The sequence below is a fragment of the Ruditapes philippinarum genome, unplaced genomic scaffold, assembly GCF_026571515.1.
Source record: "Ruditapes philippinarum isolate M1 unplaced genomic scaffold, ASM2657151v2 ctg300_1_1_1_1, whole genome shotgun sequence".
NCBI classification, from domain to species: domain Eukaryota; kingdom Metazoa; phylum Mollusca; class Bivalvia; order Venerida; family Veneridae; genus Ruditapes; species Ruditapes philippinarum.
The window spans coordinates 20,466-32,983 of record NW_026860085.1 but is presented as its reverse complement, the minus strand read 5'-3'; the positions used below and the strand labels follow the sequence as shown (position 1 = coordinate 32,983).

Genomic DNA, 12,518 nt, shown 5'->3' with positions numbered 1-12,518 from the left:
CGGAGGCTGGTCTGGCTCTAACACAAGTCAGACTAAACGGAGGCTGGTCTTGCTCTATCACAGGTCAGACTAAACGGAGGCTGGTCTGGCTCTATCACACGTCAGACTAAACGAAGGCTGGTCTGGCTCTATCACAAGTCAGACTAAACGAAGGCTGGTCTTGCTCTATCACAGGTCAGACTAAACGAAGGCTGGCCTGGCTCTATCACAGGTCAGACTAAACGAAAGCTGGTCTGGCTCTATCACAGGTCAGACTAAACGAACGCTGGTCTTGCTCTATCAAAGGTCAGACTAAACGGAGGCTGGCCTGGGTCTATCACAGGTCAGACTAAACGAAGGCTGGTCTTGCTCTATCATAGGTCAGACTAAACGGAGGCTGGCCTGGCTCTATCACAGGTCAGACTAAACGAAGGCTGGTCTTGCTCTCTCATAGGTCAGACTAAACGGAGGCTGGCCTGGCTCTATCACAGGTCAAACTTAACAGAGGATGGCCTGGCTCTATCACAGGTCAGACTAAACTGAGGCTGGCCTGGCTCTATCACAAGTCAGATTAAAGTAGGCTGGTCTGGCTCTATCACAGGTCAGACTAAACGTAGGCTGGTCTGGCTCTATCACAGGTGAGACTAAACAGAGGATGGCCTGGCTCTATCACAGGTCAGACTTAACAGAAGCTGGTCTGGCTCTTTCACAGGTCAGACTTAACAGAAAATGGCCTGGCTCTATCACAGGTCAGACTAAACGAAAGCTGGTCTGGCTCTATAACAGGTCAGACTAAACGAACGCTGGTCTTGCTCTATCAAAGGTCAGACTAAACGGAGGCTGGCCTGGGTCTATCACAGGTCAGACTAAACGAAGGCTGGTCTTGCTCTATCATAGGTCAAACTAAACAGAGGATTGCCTGGCTCTCACAGGTCAGACTAAACGAAGGCTGGCCTGGCTCTATCACAGGTCAGACTAAACGGAGGCTGGTCTTGCTCTATCATAGGTCAGACTAAACGGAGGCTGGCCTGGCTCTATTACAGGTCAGACTAAACGAAGGCTGGTCTTGCTCTATCATAGGTCAGACTAAACAGAGGATTGCCTGGCTCTATCACAGGTCAGACTTAACGAAGGCTGGCCTGGCTCTATCACAGGTCAGACTTAACGAAGGCTGGCCTGGCTCTATTAGAGGTCAGACTAAACGAAGGCTGGCCTTGCTCCATCACAGGTCAGACTAAACGAAGGCTGGTCTTGCTCTATCACAGGTCAGACTAAACGAAGGCTGGTCTTGCTCTACTCTATCATAGGTCAGACTAAACAGAGGATTGCCTGGCTGTATCACAGGTCAGACTAAACGGAGACTGGTCAGGCTCTATCACAGGTCAGACTAAACGGAGGCAGGTCTGGCTCTATCAAAGGTCAGACTAAACGAAGGCTGGTCAGGTTCTATCAAAAGTCAGACTAAACGGAGGCTGGTCAGGTTCTATCACAAGTCAGACGAACAGAGGCTGGCCTGGCTCTATCACAGGTCAGACTAAACGGAGGCTGGCCTAGCTCTATCACAGGTCAGACTAAATGGAGGCTGGTCAGGTTCTATCACAGGTCAAACTAAACGGAGGCTGGTCTTGCTCTATCATATGTCAGACTAAACGGAGGCTGGTCTGGCTCTATCACAGGTCAGACTAAACGGAAGCTGGTCAGGTTCGATCATAGGTCAGACTAAACGGAGGCTGGTCTTGCTCTATCAAAGGTCAGACTAAACGGAGGCTGGCCTGGCTCTATCACAGGTCAGACTAAACGAAGGCTGGTCTTGCTCTATCATAGGTCAGACTAAACGGAGGCTTGCCTGGCTCTATCACAGGTCAGACTAAACGGAGGCTGGTCAGGTTCTATAACAGGTCAGACTAAACGGAGGCTGGCCAGGCTCGATCACAGGTCAGACTTAACGATGGCTGGCCTGGCTCTATCACAGGTCAGACTAAACGGAGGCTGGCCTGGCTCTATCACAGGTCAGACTAAACCGAGGCTGGCCTGGCTCTATCACGGATCAGACTAAACGGAGGCTGGCCTGACTATTACAGATCAGACTAAACGGAGTCTGGCCTTGCTCTGATACAGATCAGACTTAATGGAGGCTGGCCTGGCTCTATAACAGATCAGACTAAACGGAGGCTGGTCCGGCCCTATCACAGGTCAAATTACACGGTGGCTGGCCTGGCTCTATCACAGGTCAGAATAAACGGAGGCTGACCTGGCTCTATCACAGGTCAGACAAAACAAAGGCTGGCTTGGCTCTATCACAGGTCAGACGAAACGGAGACTGGCCTGGCTCAGTTCCAGCTGGTTAAGGTTGATAATTATCTGTACATCACATAGATAATTTATCTATAACATAATTTTTTTCTAGCTTCAGGTAGAGCAGAGCTTATTTATATAAGCATAAGGTGCTCCAAATTTCAATAAACAACAACACAGAAAGTTGTTTGATTACTTTTATTTTAACTTGACAGTTTGATAAGAATCATATTAATCAGTGTTCTGTATTAAATGTTCTGACAGCAATACTTCTTTACTGAAAAATAGAAAAGAATTAAAATAAATTAATGTTATATACATGTAGCTGTATAAGAAAGCATGACAGGTTTGTGTTCCTGCGTAATAATTTTATGTATATATAATGCTTTATTTTTCAGTGCGTCTTGTATTTTTTTTGGCAAAATATGTTAAAACAACAACAACAACAGATTCAGAGAAATACAATGGTTGTTGAAATATATACTTTGCTTTAAGAGAATGTTTATTCCGCGCAGGGTCTTTTCTATTTGGAAAACCCTGGTAGCACAGGCTCGTACAAGTCCGGCATGTTTCGTCACTTTCCGTGTTATTGATCAGCTTAATGTGAGTTATTGATTGGTGGAATTGAATGCCATTAAACTAAAATAGCCACGCCATGATTCTTAATAAACAATATCATTATATCTTTTTGACCAACTGAAAGATTTACTTCACATTTGTTATAAACGGACAGGTATAAATATTATTATAACATGAACCTACGTGAGCATTTAAATGAGACATAAACAGACATGTAGCGGAACGCTGGCACACCATGTTGACAATATACCAACACCGTTACCGGCATATATTCTGACTGACAAGTATAACCTAGCCCTGTCGTAGACATCTCGTTTACACACGAAAACGCATCCAATGGTCTGAAATTAATATTCCAAAATCAGCAAAAACTTTTTTTCAAGTTGAAATGTAACCGTATATCTCAGTGAGAAAGAGAAAGATGCATCAAAATTTGCATGTTAAGTGTTCCATGTTTTAGTTGAAACAACATAGATATAAATATATATCACAAAGTATATTGTGGTTAGGTTTATTTTTTGCCTCAGTTTTCGCTAAGAAGTACGAGAATGAACAAGTCGTGAGAACAGAGAATTGTTAACAATTATATACCTCTGACCAGAATCATTTAGAAAATAGTCCGACTTTACATTTTAGTCATTTTTCTAGAAGATCTCTTTCACGGATCTTATCAATAAGAGAGAAAAAACTTTAAAATTACAGCTTTAAAATTAAGAAGTAAATAATAAATCATTTCAGTTTTATATAATTTTAGGATAACTGATTTAGTGTCATTTTTCTCTCACTTTTCCTTGCATTGTCTCCAGATAACAGGCTGTATGGCCCAGCAGTCTGTGCCTAAAACCCTCCAGTTGGTTATGACACGGATTCTCGACTTGCACAAAGGAGGGAAGCAGAGGGCGGAATTCTTGTCAAACTCTTTTTCTAAACTGGTTACCATGCAAACAAACGATAAATCGGTCTATGTATACGATACATGATGTTTTTTCTAGACATCCCCAAAAATTAAATAAATAATATTTGCCGGAAGCTTCGGCATTTTTCACCAACAAACCTAAATCATATACATTACATGTTTGCAATGTGTAAATTACTTTTGTGTTCACTTTACAATTTTTACCTTTAAATACACTTGCAATTTTCATAAAAATTAGAATTAATCTGGAAGAAAGCTGCTGAAAATAATTATGTTTAGGCGGAACTGAAAGAGAACACTAAAAATAACAATATTGATTCTACTATTGACATAAGCGCTACTAGGTATACAAAGTATACTTTCATAAAGAACAAAACTTTAAATGAACCACGTGACATCTAATTTCTATTATCTCTTCATTAAGCATCGATAGTTGAATGAATTACAATAATCTACAGATTCTGGCACTAAATGTGAAAATTGGAAAGTGTTATAATTGAGCCGTGTCGCGACAAAACCAACATAATGGGTTTGCGACCAGCATGGATTCAGACCAGCCTGCTCGTCAGTGCAGTCTGATCAGGATCCATGCTGTTCGCTTAAAAACCCTATTACAAGTAGAGAAACTGATAGCGAACAGCATGGATCCTGATCAGACTGCGCGGATGCGCAGGCTGGTCTGGATCCATGCTGTTCGCAAACGCACTATGTTGGTTTTGTCGTGACGCGGCTCATATTGTTTAAAAGGTTGATTGCCATACTCAGCTACACGTCCCAGCTCTTCTTTCGTCTGTCTGATCATGGCATTAATCTCTCTACCATTTGGTTCTTTACGTAATGCATTCTTATAGTCCTTTCTGCAATAATTCAACAATATGTTTCTTTGGTTAAGTTCGGAACAGTGTTCAGGTAAACTGACACCTGTGCGAGGGAGGATGCAGGCGTATTAAGGACGCGGGTATTATGGGTCACCGGTTTTCATATAAAGCTGTATAGACTACACGTGTGAAAGAATTTAACGGTTTTGCAAGTTTCAAACACACAGTCATAAGGGTCAGAAATCCTTTAATCAGTGATCTTGATTCTTAACACACCGAGAGCCAAACATTATTGGCATACCTGTATCTCTGCCAACTTGTCATTTTTTTTATTTTAAATTGATTTCTAACATGTAACAAACAATTCAATATTGTATTTCATTATCATTATATCTATGATGTTATTGAACGTCATTTTGCTGCAATTTCTTCCGATAAAAATAAAATTTAAAAGACCGTTATATTTTGATTACCTTCAACATTGTTAATTGAGAGAAATCGTACCGTGGCATTGGTCTGTCGGGAACAAGAATACCATTAAGTAACTGTATTTGCGGTAATAAACATCGTGTGACTTGGCGGCTGTTAATGTCGTGTTCTATAGGATATGTCTGTACATTACTGATGCACGTCATAAAGATACATAACGCTCTCTGAAAAGCAACACTTAAATTAAAAACAATGTCAAGTTATGTTATTGCAATTATTATATGTTGAACATAAGAATATCCCAGATTTGTTTATTTTATTCAACAATCTGATCTAAATCAGGACCTTATTGGACCTGATTATACGTTGAATTGGTATTTAATGAAAATTTTTTACGCAGCGACTAGTTATTGTTTAAGTTCAAATGAAGTATAATGTGCTAAAAATTTGGACAACATTTAAAATCACCAGATATTTTTTCTTGACCCGGTCGCCATTTTTTCAAGTTCGATTTAACCAAGTGTTTGCAAAACATCTCTAAAACGAATCAATTGAAAAATAGCGTTTCAATTTATTATTAAGTATATACAATGTATTCAAAGACTCCGGTATTTTAAATGCGGTGTTATATATAAATACATAGCTTATTTGAGCAAACAGTTTATTCCATATATAAACGGTTGTTTGCAATATAACCGTAGCCTAGCGGCTCGGGTTTTATTTACAAACAATCGTTTATATAGGGCCATATATAGCTTGTCAAAATATATATATAACTAATAATATATATACAAACAGCCAATCCTTCGATTTGAGCCGAGCGACAATGTGGTCGTGATAACAGGCAGCACGGCGTTTGGTGTGCTTCGTTAGCGACAAGACGACAATGCGACACTGCGCCGTTTGGCGCTTTGTCGTGGTGTCGCTAGCGACAACACGTCAAACAAATGTGTTCAAAATCAGCCACTATAGCCAAAAGTATTCAATTCACTCAATTATTGAAACATAACGTAATCTCAGTAGAATAGCTCTTTAGAAGCCCAAAAGTTTAAAAAAGAATAAAAATGAATGTATAAAAAAACTTACCAAAACTTCCATAAGTGGTGTTTGTAATTATTTTCAGATTCTTTTCTAAGTCTGTTATGTTATCCTTCATTTTCACAATCGATTTATCACCGCAATTATTAACATGATTAGTAATCCAGCAGTTCAGAAATCACTACGCTAAGGCTAATACAAAAAAAAAACAATAAAGGGAGGATCGTTAGATAATTGATAGATAGAAAATATAACATATACACTGTCTTTATCCAATCATGGTAAATGATGGTTAAATGCCCTACTAACCTTTGATAAAATATTCTTTAAACACGCCTCGATTATCACTAACAGTCTCGCCATTTTCTGATTATAATTGTGATATGTTTGACTAAAATTATCAAAATATGTTTTCTTTTGCCATATTTCATTTGTACTCAATAATACTACACCTTTATATCATTGCGTGAAAAACTTCTTTAATTCGATATATGATTTAGAAGTACCCTGTTCACTAATTAAAACATAAAAAATATCAAAAATATTATAAACTGACGTAAAAGGATCATTCAATACAGCTTATAGAAGAGGGCGTGGGGCGGGGTAGGGTGACAATAGCATAGGCAGCAAGAACCTCCCATGTTGTGTACAAAAAAGTTCAAAGGAACAGCTTTCAACGTCCAGATAGGGTTCATCTTACCATTATTTGTGATGACTGTAAAAGCTCCAATCAAAATTTGCAACGTGCCTGCCGGACTACTTTCTAGTGCGATTAAAAGGCTAAGCACACGGGGCTTGTAATCATCTTGGAGTGTGATTTGAATGGAAATAAGAATAATGTAAGTTATCTTTACACTATTTTTGCACCGCTTACATATTCAGCGATATTTTAGTGGTAGTTTGTATAATATATGATTGGTACTTTGTTTTTGAAATGTTAATTGCTGCCAACTTTTACACAATTAATACTGTAATTTAATTTTTATTATTGAATTCTATCTCAATAGGAGCTTTAAATTCGACAAGAACATTATTGTCATCAATACTAATAATAATGATAATATTGCCAAAATAAAATATGTCTGAAATTAATTAAACGAGGGCTGTCCCGCAAAGCCGTGGACAATGGCCGTATTTCGTTACTAGGTAGCTTTACCGTCAAATTAAATGATATCATGCTGTTTTTTTATGTTTTGTTCGTACTATCGACAATAGCGTATTAAATATCAGTTAAAATCTTTAAGAAGCGCTTTGAGTATTTGCATTCCAAGAATTATTGGGAAACCACCCTCGTATCATTAGAAATTTTTCGTTAATAATTATTTACTTTATTACTGGATAGTTAAATTGGAAATATGTCATGTTATGAATTAAAAACCTATACATGTACTGGTTAGAATACATGTATTTACAGTATTTCAATGTTTAAGTCGTGTATTCGTAGCTGTTTTGCAACTCTATATTTATAATTAATTAAATAAAAAGGGTTAAAACTTTTTTTTAATATCTTAACGACATCTTGACAGGTTGTTTATATAAAGCGAACTACATGTATATCAAATACAAGTAAACATGTATCAAAATAAAATGATCTTTTAAGGAATATTGGATGAATGTTTATTTATTTTTTTTTTCTTCAGAAATCAAATTTTCCATTGCTGTAAGAAAAAAGAAATTTCTAATGATATAAATTTTATAAGCAGCATAAAAATCTTTGCTATATATAAAATCTGAAAATCTGAAAATGAAAATAATACATGTATAAGGTAAAGATTTAATGATTTTTACCTCTTCAACAGAGGCCTACATAACCGGCCTCTTCCAAATGGAAATTTTCTTTAAAATCACGGAGTTTTCCCAAAATGTTAAGCTTTTTTACTTCCTAAATTTGCAATTTTAGCGAAACATTTTCCAAAATTAAGAGGCTAAGGCCTCTTCAAAATTAAGTGAAATAATAATAATAATAATAATAATAATAATAATAATAATAATAATAATAATAATAATAATAAAGACTTTATTTAACGAGAGAACTCATTTGAACAAACATATCAATCTTCCATGAGGCCCTCAAAAATACCACTGAGATTTGTATTAAACGCACGCTTTTTACCAATAAAAATTCATTCTTAACTCGTATTTTCATGTATTGTTGTCAGGAAAATGGGACGCTTCTCATTGTTTTTATTCATGGTGTTGTTTGGGACACAGTATGTGACGTCTCAGAAGACCATGCCGGATTGTCCTAGCGAGGAAGACGCGATGGATCACGATCTTCAGATACAAGCGACTGCCAGCATGAATATCAGACTCAGATACACTGCAGCTCTGTCAGCCCTCGAGGGCAACCTGAGCCGGGACATATTGGCAGAATTAACGAGGTGAAACGTGTATCTAGACCTAGACCAGGTCATATTGGCAGAATTAACGTCTAGGAAGCGGTAACCAATTCTTACTGCATTTTAATCACGTGTTGCTGATACAAGCATGTTAATAGAAACATAAACAGACAAACCTAAACTGAATGTTTTCATTGAAGTAGTTTGATAAGAATCTTTTTTTTTTATCTTATAACATTAATCCAGAACCATCTTATGCAGTCATACTCGCCCAATTTTTTTCTGATGGTGAAGGTAACCAAAATATAACACACACAGACTCATACACGTATTTATTATATACTTATAGATGAAATATTGAGAAATATTGATGAAATAAAATGCGTATTTTCATTTTCCGTATTTTCACTGTAAAAATGTGTTTTTCACTGTGGTGAAACATATTTTCCGTATTTTCACTGGTGTCTTGACGGGACTACTTTCTTTTAAATTTTGCCAGTACACAACATTTAAGGGAAATTCTTTCAAATTAATGTCAAAAAATAGGAAAATGTATATAATAAACAGAAAATTCAATTTTTTTTTCTGTAAATACATGATTTAGTTTCATCTTGTGGCATGAAAATTAACATATTTTACTCGTGGCATGAAAATTAACATATTTTACTCGTGGCTACCGCCACTCATGAAATATTTATTTTCATACCACTTGATGAAAATAAAAATTATGTATTTACAGTAAAAAACTTGAATATCCTCTATGTATTTATGATTACAGTGATTCAATAGAAGCAAAAGCTGAAGAGCTAGTGTCACGTGACATTTTAGAAGCAGATCTTGGACCAGTTGGTTCTGCTGCAGATCTAGACATGTAAGTTGTAGTTCAATTAGAAACGTATTGAATTTTGTAATGTACCTTACTATATATGCCTTACTACAAAAACGCTGGATTAATTTAATAGTACACACTGTTATTGTGAAATATTTCACGTGTTTCAATTTCAACGCCTATATTGATTTCATTAGTATTATAACTTCAATGATTTTGAATCTGTAATCTGTGAACGTAAGTAATATGATTTAATAAAGATGAAGTTTATTTTTATGTGATTATCATAAGAAACAAAAATGTTCTCTGCCGGAGAGAATAAAAAGCAAACATTTACATTTATATCAAGTTTTAATGATTTATACTAATAAATATCAAGTTTCGATAAGTGGCACTAATTAATATCATTATTCGATCAAGTAATATCAAGTTTCGATAATTTACACTTTCGATAATTTATGAGCTATTTGTTTGTTTTAGAGCTTTGCCATATTACTGGAGAACGTGCCCGTATAAGTGGTATGTATTGTGGCGTTATAGATGGTACTGGAGATATTGGTCCCTACAGTCTGATGGTACAGTCATCCTGGAATACTGGTGGTCACCGTGGTGGGTTTGGGGCACATATTGTGGAGCGTAAGTGTATCCTTATTTTTATTTCTAGATTTATTTTACAAAATAAAGATAAGTTTGTAGGTTTCATTGACATCCTTTGTTGTCAATTTTTCCATAGACAAGGAAGTGCTTGTTTCATATAGTACAATAATCTCTTAATATCTTAACATGTCTATATGTCTAACTTCTAAACTTCTACGATACTAATTATGAAATGTCAACGAGAACTAAATTGTATTATATATGTTTTTGTATTTCGTTTGTAGAAGCCACTGTCACTGGAGCTACTGGCCGTTCACTTGGGTCGACTCTAGATACAGATGTTTCCCCGATTACAGGTAATGACTACTGACCAAATATTTTATATTCAAAACACAGACAAATTGTTACTTCTATTTTCGTACATTATACCTACATTTTAGATTTATGTCATTTTCAGTAATACAATGTATACTTATCCCTCTCTAAGTTGCAATAGCTAATTGCTTTACTAACAAAGATATCAAAGTTCAAACACATGGTTTTGTACAAAAGCAATGGTAAGCTCGGTATAATTGTACGGAAATGCATACAATCACAGTTTTAACACCATTGCAACGTTCATGACCTCATTATTGTCTGTGAAAATAAGGTTGTAACACAAAATGGTAAATATAACATTGTAACAAAAATGGTGAAAATTACATTGTAACAAAAATGATGAAAATAACATTGTAACAAAAATGGAAAAAAATACATTGTAACAAAAATTATGAAAATAACATTGTAACAAAAATCAAATCAAAGACCGTTTGTTTTCATTCAGGTTGATCCGTTTGCCAGTATATTGTTACAGAATAGTCTTTAATACGAGCAATGGTATCGATTCTTTTGGGTGGCTACAAACATGGAGATGGAGGTATGTATGGGTACCTCGTGGATGTTGCTGCAGGAAGTACTGGTGGTTTACAATTTCAGCTGCCGCCACCTGTCCAGCAATTCCAGCAGTTCCTTGAAGCACAGTCATCAGGAAGATTATATGGGAGTGACCATTTAGATATCAATGAGAACAAACAAATTTAAAAAAAGCTAATTAACTTACTATTTGACATCCAAACAAAAGTTGTAATAAATACTCTCATGAAAACATAACAATCTTGTTTTTATTTACAATAACGACACATTTTGTGTATTTGTGTCTATCATTGATGGTAAAAGTCTAGTCTGGAAAAAAAAGAAAAAAAAAACTACAACCAAAAAACACAGACAAGCTTTAAAATCTTGTCCGCATTGGTTATCTGGTATAATTGAAACCAAACTTTGTAATTGTAACATGTACTTGTTTTAATTGCATCCAGTAGGTTCCCCTTTTTCCGAAATGGAATCATTGATCCTGAAAATTGAATTTATGTTCCTCGACGGCGGATGGATTGAATTTAGAAATCATAAATCATATAACAAATAAAAAAGCCGTACTTCAAAATGAATGTGTAGTAGTGAATTGTACAGCCAAAAGTGTACACTTCTAAACGTGTATAATCAGTGGCGTAGCTACTATTAGGCAATGTAGGTCCTGGCCTACAAGTTGGTCAAGAAATCGACATTTTCAAAAGTCCCAAAAATACAATTAAAAAAAAAGGCGTGGGTGAAATTGGTAGTGTGTTCAAGCTGTATGGTCTATTAAAGTGTTTTTAATGCTGATGCATGATTTACCGTCCTCAATAAAGTTGGCATCTAATCAAATTCATAGTTTAAAATTATTGTTTTGATAATTTTCCATGAAAATACTTTAGAAGCGCAATTTGCTCTTTTTAATCTGAACTTGTTTTTGGCTTCTGGGGGCTTAGCCCCCAGACCCCCTTTCATGGGCCTTCAAGTTAAAAAAAGCTGGCTACGCCCCTGATAATAATGTGTAGTCGGTGGCTAAATACAATGTCATATGGTAAAAGTAATGAAATGTATGATAACTTCTGTCAAAGCGCTCGTTTTGAGGTATTTTCTACCTCATATATGAGCTGACGCTGACGTATTGTAGGAAGTTGATAGTTGGGTATTCGAATTATAAACTACCTACTAGCTGGTAGTTGGTTATTCGTCATTCCCAACCATTTAACAGCTGATAGTTGGTAACTCAATACATTATCACTAGCATGAAATATTTGAACACATCATACATTTTTTAAACATAGCATAAAGAAGGGGACCTAGTTGGTAATTCGAAGTGAGCATGTTTTCCTCTGAAAACAGAAAGTACTTTTCCGGAATAAATGTGACGGGTATATAGCAATAAACTGTTTTTTTCAACTTCCTATGTCCTCCATGGGACTCAGACGGTTACTAGAGGGTTGTTGGTAATTCGGATATTGTATAATTATATTCCTCTGAAGTATTTTCCTGAAATAAACGGTTATATAACGAGATATGTCTTTTCTATAATATGGTTACACCCCCTTTACAATAAATCGACCAGGGGACTCAGTTTGTTATTCGCGTGAATCCCCAGCTACCAACCAGAAGGTAGTTGGTTATTCGAATATAACATGTATTTACCTAAAAACAGACATTTTTCAGAATAAAAATAACAAATATATGACAAGATGGATTAATTCTACCAAATGGTATAATCCCGTCTCCCTACGTCGGGCAGGGGACTCAGTTGGTTATTCGCGTGAGTCCCCTACTACCAGAAGTAGTAAGTAATA

General features: G+C 36.1%; 2 protein-coding genes across 2 annotated transcripts; one reads left to right on the top strand and one right to left on the bottom strand.

Annotated features, from left to right (window-relative positions):
- Positions 1–2,458: 2,458 nt before the first annotated feature.
- On the bottom strand, positions 2,459–6,254 carry LOC132758797 (uncharacterized). Its single transcript, XM_060750495.1, has 6 exons — positions 6,103–6,254; positions 5,092–5,240; positions 4,531–4,626; positions 3,639–3,782; positions 3,037–3,194; positions 2,459–2,551 (listed from the first exon to the last, which is right to left on the bottom strand). Exons 1-6 carry the CDS (start codon positions 6,112–6,114, stop codon positions 2,523–2,525), a joined length of 588 nt encoding a protein of 195 aa, XP_060606478.1. The 5' UTR covers positions 6,115–6,254; the 3' UTR covers positions 2,459–2,522.
- A 482-nt stretch (positions 6,255–6,736) lies between these two features.
- Positions 6,737–10,971, top strand: LOC132758796 (uncharacterized). Its single transcript, XM_060750494.1, has 6 exons — positions 6,737–6,893; positions 8,214–8,435; positions 9,172–9,264; positions 9,703–9,858; positions 10,104–10,175; positions 10,643–10,971. The coding sequence occupies exons 1-6, from the start codon at positions 6,877–6,879 to the stop codon at positions 10,830–10,832; spliced, it is 750 nt and encodes a 249-aa protein (XP_060606477.1). The 5' UTR covers positions 6,737–6,876; the 3' UTR covers positions 10,833–10,971.
- The last annotated feature ends 1,547 nt before the right edge of the window (positions 10,972–12,518 follow it).